General features: G+C 40.7%; 1 protein-coding gene across 1 annotated transcript; it reads left to right on the plus strand.

Moving 5' to 3' along the window:
* Nucleotides 1–3,528: 3,528 nt before the first annotated feature.
* Nucleotides 3,529–9,206, plus strand: e2f8 (E2F transcription factor 8; the record flags this gene model as incomplete). The annotated part of the gene is made up of 12 exons (XM_079240753.1): nt 3,529–3,699; nt 3,775–3,925; nt 4,043–4,360; nt 4,511–4,672; nt 4,786–4,923; nt 5,112–5,327; nt 5,413–5,494; nt 5,771–6,284; nt 6,460–6,726; nt 6,843–6,978; nt 8,631–8,956; nt 9,039–9,206. 12 exons carry the CDS (start codon nt 3,529–3,531, stop codon nt 9,204–9,206), a joined length of 2,649 nt encoding a protein of 882 aa, XP_079096879.1.
* Between the last annotated feature and the right edge of the window lie 697 nt (nt 9,207–9,903).

A 9,903-nucleotide genomic window follows, 5' to 3' on the forward strand; every position in this document is an offset into this window, starting at 1 on the left:
ATTTTGCCGCAGTTCAAATGTCGCAGGGTCCTGGTTTTATAAACTATGTTATATTAGCTTATACTGGGCCCATATTGCACATATCTATAAGAGAATAATCCAATCAAATCTCTTGGATATAAAACAAAATTCACAGCCTTTTGTCTTGTCTTTTCTTACACATATGAAATGAAAATTTATTAAAAAGACCACACAGAAGACAGAGAAGATTCATACACATAAAATCCTAAAATCATCAAGATCATCTAAAAAACAAAAATACATTTCAACCAGTACATCCTCAGTCAGGATCAGTAGCGGGATCAACTCTCAGAAGGACTTGTGATGCTGTTTATAGATTCGTCCAGATGTTGCATAAAATCTTTAACATCAAATTTCTTAAAATTGCTTTGAGTATTGTCACTTCTGCAGTGACAAACATCTGACTTGCCACCTCCTGGAACTTTTAAGATTATTCTTAGCATCATTATATGCAACTTGTAACTTTTGCATGGCTATTCATTTTTATAAGAAGACCACAAATGAGATGTATAAAATAAGCTTTAAACAAGCAAACTTTAACTTTAGTAGAACAAAAACCAAATTTACATGTGGTGGTGTTTGATTGTGCAAATAATTTACAACATTGCCTTTACTGTATCATCATCATCACTAGTATCATCTCCTGAAAAATGATCAATGTATTTAACCTTTTGGCAGACTTCAAGTTGTGTTTTAGCAAGTTTAAACACTGGGAAACTAAGCCCTTTGTTCTGCTTGGTTCTACATATTAACACAGTACTCTTACTGGCATTATACTTTATATCATATTCAACACCACATTCAGTACATATAGTGAGGAGCTGCTGCTGCCCAGCCCTACTGGGACTGAATCCAGTAAGGTCATCTGCATACATAAATACATAGGCTTCATACATTCATTTTGGACATCTTCTGTGTTTAGACTTTGCATTCTCCAAGTTGTTTTCTTGAAGCTTTTTAGGGGGGTACAGGATGGTATGCAGACTGGAGGGTGTTGAGAACAGGGATGGTGGAGGGTTGAGTCGAAAGAACAAGAACAAGTTCAAGAAGCGAACAGAGCGTAAGAAGGTTCATCAGATGAATAGACGTGTTGTTGAAAGGCTGGCCCTGTTCCTAAACCCATGTTTGCTACATATTAACTTACTTTATTAACATTTTGAGCTTCATTTTGACAATGTGACACATCTTTGTGGTCACTTTAAGTCAAATCTGATGAAAGATGATGCTTCTCTTTGTGGCTTTCACTCTTCCCTTTTAGTTTAATGTTGTCTGTCTTGCCATTGTGGTCATATTGTATCTCTTTAGGTGCATACTTGATTTATTCTGGATTTATTCCACTTCATGGTCTTTTTGTGTTGCTCTGGATAAATTATTTAATTCCTGTAAGATCCCAGGATCTGTGCCTCAGACATATCATATCAATCAAAAGTATAATGCAAAACTTATTAAATCTTTTAATTACGAATATGCAAATATTAACAAGGATTACAGGACTCTTTCCCATCTAATTTCTGACAATGACCCGCCTCTCTCCCCCACAGACGTCTCTGCTCTCCCCCACAGGGAGGAAGTGTGGCCTCTGACGCTGGATGACGTCAGCGCGCATGCTCACACAGGGCGGGTCAAATGCTGCTGGTCATTTACAACTGGGCAAAGTTTTTTACAACTCCAGTAAAGTTATTCCAGGAGCAGCTGCTTATTGGCAACAAGTTGGGACACAGTAAGCTGGACAGATTTAGTACCTTCACATCTGCAGATGAAGGGTCTCTCTGGATGAAGATAATCAGGGGGTTTCTGATCAGAAAAAAACGCGCTCGGACTAAATATTTGGACTTTGGTATCCCCAACAAACCCCGCTAATATGAGATGCCTGCACTAAGAAACGGATGTTTTGCAGATTTGGGTAAGTTTTCTGAGTTTATCTCAACATTAAACGTCCTGATGTTGCATAAAAAAGCAAAGGAAGGAAGATGCGTCGTTCAGCTAAAACATGTTTGTTTTAGCGCCACGTCACCGTCCTTAAACCGATTTATTTACTGTCCCGGCCATTTTTATATGTTATAAATTCTTAAGTAAAACGGAACAGCAGAGAAACATGACATGAGAAACATTACAGGATTGTCCGGTTTTACTACGTTTCGTTTTAACATCGTTGGACTCTCATTTAACATCAACAGTGGTGGAAACTTGAAGTTTTCTGCTTTTCAACCAGGTATCGTTAAAAAAAAAAAAAAACCACGTCCCCTGACATGTAAAGCTGATGATAAGTCAGACTTTATAGCTTTTACTTCGGTTTTTGATAGAAGCTGTCGGTGAAATGTGTTCCGCGCCAAGGATTTCAAAAACAGTTTACCTGCGCGGGACAGTCTTCACTTCCTCTGCGCTCCCATTGGCTGCTTCACGCAAAAAGGGCGGGCCGCTGCGTCCGTTGGACCCGGTGATTCGACGGAACGTACGTCAGTTACCGCCAATGGTATTTTGATTTGTTTTAATTTAAACAGATTTCTAACTTTAAACAATTCCTCTTGTTCTTAGTAAATGTAAATCATATTGCTTAAATTATGCTTATTTTATTTAAAAATGTTTTTAACCTACATCTCAACAACGGTAAGATTGATTGATTGATTGATTGATTGATTGAAAAACTTATACTGAAATAGTATTTACTGTACGTAAATATCAAAAGACTTTTATTTCATAAAGTAATGATAATCAGTCCATTGGTAGAGCACTCAAGCTTTTGTCATTGTGGACGTTTGTTGCCATGAGAGACGTATTTCGTTATGGAAAATTAATAACTAGATTAATTTCTACTTATGGTAAGGTGACTAAATGCAATATCACATTTTCATAATACAGAAATCTCATTCAAAAGTCATGAGGTAAAGATAATTCAAAAAACGTGATTAGATCAGAATAATTTAGCATCAACTGCTTTTTTCTGTTGAAATCAAATAAAGCTGAAATGATCTCTCTTCCTCCTTTGCTTTGTGTGTGTGTGTGTGTGTGTGTGTGTGTGTGTGTGTGTGTGTGTGTGTGTGTGTGTGTGTGTGATATAAGGCACCAGTATCTAAAACAGTGTTTTTCAAGCTTTTTTGAGCCAAGGCACATTTTATTTCACTGAAAAATCACAAGGCACACCACAAATCAAAATGTTTTTTGTTTTTGTTTTTTTTTTTTAAAGTCCATATTATTAATATAAAGTCCATCTTGTCAAAGCCTCTTGAATAGAAATATACACAAGAAGATGGAATTTTATTATCTTTTACTGGGGTCTGTTTGAATGACCACAGTGCTGCTTTTTAGACCAATTAGATGAAATTTGGTCATTTCTCAGGGCACACCTGATAATCTTTTGTGGCACAGTGGTTAAAAAACACTGATCTAAATATCCCTTTCCTTCTTTTCATTGACCAGGATGACGGTTTTGTTGTACCACACTTTCTGGTAAACACTGCAAGGACATCAACGGGCTTCTGCACAGTGCCAGTGAAGAACAAAGCAGAAATGGGTCCCCTCACAACGCCTAAAAAGGGAAGAGAAGCGGGTTCTGTAGATCCCTGGACACCAACTTCCAACCTGAAAATGCTCATCAGTGCTGCTAGTCCAGAGATCAGGAACCGAGAGAAGGAGCTTTGCATGGATAACGACGAGTGTGATGGTCTCCATCCTACACAGGTACGCAATCTTGTGATTATTTCTTAAATATGACGTTTGAAAAAGATGTTTTGCTAACTGACTGTGTTTCCGTAGGACTCTGAAAATGGAGAAGAGTCGGAGAAAATGATCAGCAGAAAAGATAAGAGCCTGGGGTTGCTCTGCCATAAGTTTCTTGCCCGATATCCAGATTACCCAACCTCAGTTTTCAAGGACATCTGCCTGGACGATGTGGCCACCGAGCTCAGTACGTCTTCAGTCAGAATAAGTCTAAATTTCATAGACACAAATGTATATATCTGCCTCATTTTAGTTTATTTAAGTCCTTTTTTACTCTTTTATTTATGTACTTTTAACTACGCAGATGTAGAGCGCCGGCGCATCTACGACATCATGAATGTACTGGAGAGCCTCCACATGGTGAGCCGCTCTGCGAAAAACCGCTACTCTTGGCACGGCCGAACCAACCTGGCAGAGACTCTGGCCATTCTGCAGCAGGTGGGCGAGAAGCACAGGTACGGCCAGCAGATGCAGCAGATCCGCCAGCAGTTCCTGGACAAGGATTTTGACTTTGATGGAGAGGAAAAGGAGAATGAAGTTGTGGTTGACATGGAGAGCAGAGAGCAGCAGCAGCAGAAAGAGCTTTTCTTTGTGGAGCTTCCAGGTGTTGAGTTCAAAGCAGGTGAGAAGCAGAAATATTTCTTATTATTTTATCTGTTTACGTTCCAATTAGTCTATAATTTTTTGTTAGTTCAAACGTAGCGTATCCCTTTTGCTCTGTCAATTTTACAATTAATTTATAATAAACATGCTGCCTGTTTGTCTTTTCCAGCTTCAGTTAACAGTAGGAAAGACAAATCTCTGAGAGTGATGAGCCAGAAGTTTGTCATGCTTTTCCTGGTGTCAAATCCACGAGTGGTCAGTCTGGATGTAGCTGCCAAGATCCTGATCGGAGAGGACCATGTGGTGGATCGAGACAAGAACAAATTCAAGAGTGCGTACAAAATACACCGCTTATCTTCAGAGCTGGGAATATTCATTATTTGCACAGCTTTTTCAGTTTATGGATTACAGGAGGTCTTATAGTAGTTTTTCATGTTCTTGCAGCCAAAGTGCGACGATTGTATGACATCGCTAATGTCCTGCGAAGCTTGAAACTCATTGAGAAAGTTCACGTGACAGAAGAGAGAGGAAGGAAACCAGCTTTCAAGTGGGTTGGTCCTCAAGAAATCCCTCAGGTTAAAGGTAATACCATCACACTTTTCTGTTTGGTTGTTTTGGTTTAAGATGACAGGAATTTTACCTTAGCATAGCAGTTACATTGATTGACTGATTGAAAAAGGTTATTTGAACATAATGAAATCTAAAAAAAAAAAAAAAACCAACAACAACATATAAATAAATTAACATAAACCTTAAAACTTTCATTTCAGACTTGGTGAACTCAACATCAGAAGGCCCGCCCAGGAAGAAAAATGTGCTTGAATCTCGTGCTTCTGTGGAAAACTGTGCCAAAAACCTCTTTTCATCGCCTGGGGTCAAACGGGGCTTCACGCGGCACCCTTCCCTCATAAAGCTCGCTAAGAGCATTCAGGATGACCGGCGCAAGATCAACTCTGCCCCCAGCAGTCCTGTCAAGTGTTCCCTCAGTAAGCACAGAGAAAATTTAATCCAGTTAACTTCTGTGGTTAATAAATGGTGTGATGACGCCGTCGTTTCCCATGCTGTCCTCAGGTGACTCGTCTAACGACAACTTTCCGAACAAAATGGCCCAACTCGCTGCTATTTGTCAGATTGAACTTGACCAGGACTGCCGGTAAGTTTCAGCATCATCAGCTCAGATTCTGTAGTTAAAATCTGAGACATGAACATGTTTTTAAGTGAAGTTTGGTGCTTTGGACCACCTCATTTCAAACCAATCCAACACTAGTCTTATGATCTGCTACGATCTGTTATCCATTAATATGTTCAAAACAAGTTGAATTATATGGATTACTCTGGTTACTTTTTACCCAAACCAGTTAGTCAATGTTCTTCTGTATTCGCTAATTTTTGACCGAAGTATAACGTGAGAGTTTGTCCTCTGTTTTAGACCCACAGAAAACCTGAAAGCTGCTGCTGCAGAGGAGGAGGAATACACAGCTGCTGAAAAGTTGCAGCAAATCACTTGTAGTTCAATGGAACCTCCAAAGGCGCCATTATTAACGCCCACCCAAGAGCCAGGAGTCAACACTGTTTGCACAACCCCCCTCACACCACAAACTGGACAGCCTGCAGGCTCAGTCACGTACATCCCTGCACAGTGTTCGCCCATCATCCCTGTTTTGTTACCCCAGCAGAGGGGGAACGGGTCTTATGCCATATACTTGCACCCTTCCTCCCTCAGGCCAAACCAGCTGGCAAGGCCGCAGCCAACCAGCCTCGCCGTGCGCTCTATGACCTTCGAGGATAAGACTGGGCAGAGCCCGACGGGCCACTATGCAGCCAAGAGCCGGCTGATCTCCAGGGAGTCTGATGTCAGTCCTCTGGTGCTGAAACGGTTGCATTTGGATTCGGCTTCAGAAAGTAGTCCTTCCAAAGTCAAGAGGTCGGACCGAAGCTTAAAGGTACAGAGATAAATGGGTTAATCTATGTGATCTGTTTAGTTTAAACAAAGTTGTTTTAGAATTTTAAGTCATAAAAGTGTGATTAAAATTAGACCCAATCCTTGCGAACGATCTTGGATCAGACCTGAGATACAGTGTTTTGCCTACTTAACCTTTTACTGGTTGACTCCTGCAGGACGACTCGCCGAAGCTGTGTGAGATTCTGCAAGCCCGTCTGAAGGCCCGTCGTAACAACGCCCTCACCAGCCGACCTTCATCTCGGGCCCTCCACCTGGACCCAGAGTTTGTTAACACCCCCGGATGCACTGTAGCCAATCAAACACTAGAGCAGAGCTTGGAGAACCTCCTGGAGAGAGAGGACAAGGTGGTAAACTCTGATAGTGAAGCAGGATTAACGCCAGTCAGGGTGGTACCACTCACACCAGGACAAATCCAGACTGAGGTAAAAATACAATAAATATACGAACACAGTCCTTCATGCATTTCACTAAAGATGATTGAAACTGTTTTGCGGTTTAATTTAACAGCAGTTTGTGTTTTTCCTCTCTGTCCGTTCAGACTTTAGTACCAGCTGGTTACTTGATCCCAATTTCCCAGCAGTCGCTCATCAGCTACAAGGAGGTTCAGGGGACAGGGGGTGAAAGCAGCAAGGCATCAACACCCACCTACAACATCTACCAAACACCAACTGCAGGTAATTGTGTAACTAAAGCCATTTTGGAAAAGTACATGTATTTTATCTGCTTAAAGAAGCTCTACCGACAGATCTTTTCAGTTAGGCGCCTCCCAACAGTGGCTAATTCGGCATTCATCTTGCCTCCTACCTTTACTCTGAGCACCCTCCAGCCAGTAAAAGTCACTCTGATGTCGATTCTTTTCTTGTCTCCTCCCGCCCTCTCATAATGTCCTCTTGTATTTTACTGATGAATCAGTCATGATGCACATTTATATCCAGCTACTGGTTTATGATGTGGTGCAAAAAGTGAAAATTTAGCTGTAAAGTGGCACAGGATCCTTAAACTAAAGATTCTGAGGTGCTATTTTTCATCCTTAGGATGCTGCTGGGCAACAACAGTTCCAAGAAACGTACAGAAAGGCCCATTTTTAAGGACAGAAACTTACACGGGGCTACTTTACTTGATTTTCTGATTTTAAAACTCAGTGCTTCTGTTTGATGGCACAGTTCATTGCATGATGTACATTCATGGAGACAGTATTGCCCAGCAGTGTCCACAGACTAAAATCTGTACATAAATGTTCTCTGTACTTTTATCCCAGGGATGTTGCACCACGTTACAGCAGCATTTTACCTTATGGCATTGCGTTACACATTAACTCCTGGCTGTTTTGGGTGTCCACCACCACAGCTGATTCAGCTAGAAAGTCAAGACGACGTTAGCGGAGCAAATGAGGAAAAAGAGAGAAAGAGGCTGAGTGAAAATAGACAAGTTTCTACATCAGCTGACTTTTACTGGATGGAGAGAGCTCAGAGAAGAGACAGGAAGCTAAAAAAAAAAAGTGTTGAATTAGCCGTCAGGGTTCTTCACCTTGATGAGGTATTCCCAAGTTTTGTAGTGCCGTTTCAGTATCTGCATTTAAAAAAAAAGTTGACGATAATTAAATCAGATGATATAAAGCTTTATTTATAAAACACTTTTCATACAAATGTAGCTCAAAGTGGTGAAAAACTCATTTTGAATAGATATCAAACCTTTAGTTTGATTTAGTTTGTTTAAGCTGCTTTTTCTGCACAATAAGTTGACTTTTTAGATCTGATTTTATTTCGATTGTTTTAATTTGATTGATTTTAGATGTCTGTAATTTTTTTTTTTAAGTTGTCCTAATGTATGTTATTTATTCTGGTTTTTTTAACCCTCCCCCCCACAATGTGGCCCTTTGGTCAACATTGTTGTTTTTAAAGTGCCTTATAAATAAAGTTGTATTATATTGTATTAGTCGTTTAAGTATAAAACATGAGCTCAATAACACACACCTTATCACTCCTTCACACACGTCATTGCACTCACATCTTTCACAACACACATAAACACCCCCCCACCATCACCAGCAGCCCTCTTTGCAAAGACAAACTATTTTTTTATCTTCTGTAATGGAAACAGCAACATAAAAACATAATGAGATTAAATTTCTGTGGATGATACGATGAAACTAAAAGAATGTTTAAAATAAAAGTAACAAATCTCTGGATAAATCTGTCTTTCAGTTTCAGTTTTTTATCTATTTATGTTGAGGTTTTATTCCAATTCTAATTTATCTAAATAAAAGCAAACAAACAAAATGAAAAAGAATTTGGAGGCCTGACAACAAACATTGTTTTTCCATCAGGGTCCGGACCTGCTCCGGTCCAAGAGGTGACGCCCACCAACGTTCGTGTGAACAGATGCGCCCCAGCTGCTGCCGCCTCCTCACTCGCCGCCCAGCACTCCCACCGCCTCCATAGCCCCAGTCCCGCCATCCTGAACTTCACCCTTCAGAACCTGGGTCTGATCTCCAGCTCCAGCCCTGCAAACACCTTTGCTACCCCGCAGACCCCGGAGCATGCCAACACCCTGCCGAGCCCTCTGGCTGTGCAGCAGAGAGGGATGGTTTTCATCAAGCCCATGTCTCCAGTGGGCGTTCCGCAGCCGGTGACCCTGATCAGCGTGCAGCAGGTAAAAGACAGCAGCTAAGTTAGGAACTAAGCTTTACTTCAGTCAGACCACAGCACTCTTAACAGAACGCCATGTTTTTCAGCCTCTGATGACCACCCCTAAAGGGACCAGACTCCCCCAGCAAAGCTTCTTTCACACACCCGTTCCGCTCTCGCCTCTGGCTGCCGTGGTAACCACCGGTGGACACCAGCCCGCCAAAACTGTTTACATTCCTCAGAGAAAGCTGGAGGTCACAACGGCGGACTCCTGATGTAGGGCCACCACCCACCCCCCCCCCCCAGATGTCTAAATGTGCTCTATGTATGATTGATGTCTTTTTTTTTTTTTTTTTTTTTAGCATTTTACAGTGTTTGTTACCTCAGAACGTTTAACGGCGTCCTCTCTGCCCTCATTCTTATCACCGCCAGGTCTAAAATTAGCTGCCATGCTGTGGCGACATGGAAATGTAGATTTAAAGACAAGTTTATGTCTCCCTGAACACTATTGCCTGAGTTGTTGGATGGAACGTTTCTGTTGGATGAAAGTTGATTTATCTCTGTCTTTTTTTCTTTCGGGTTTCTAAACATATTAGGTGATACAAATCAGTTTTCTTGAAATTAAAGAGAAAATTAAAAAAATGCATCATTGCTAAAACTTGGAAGATCACTTTGCACATATGTACATGTTAACTCCTCAAAGTGACTTTTTCTGATGCATCCTGAAAACAAATGAGACATTTCAGTGGGCTTAATTTCTAAGATTTTTTTTTCTTGCTTGCAATGTCCTGCTTAATGTAAAATTTCAAATAAATTTTAATATGATTTTGTACGAACACCAGATTTCTCATTTTCTTCTCTTTTGGAGAAATTTCACACAGTGATGGTTTGATGTGCGACTTGGCTGATAATTAGCCCTTTAATGCATAGTGGCCATATAGTGGACACCTATTGAGATTCTTTCTTGCATAT

The sequence above is a fragment of the Telmatherina bonti genome (assembly GCF_933228915.1).
Source record: "Telmatherina bonti genome assembly, chromosome: 1".
NCBI lineage: Eukaryota > Metazoa > Chordata > Actinopteri > Atheriniformes > Telmatherinidae > Telmatherina > Telmatherina bonti.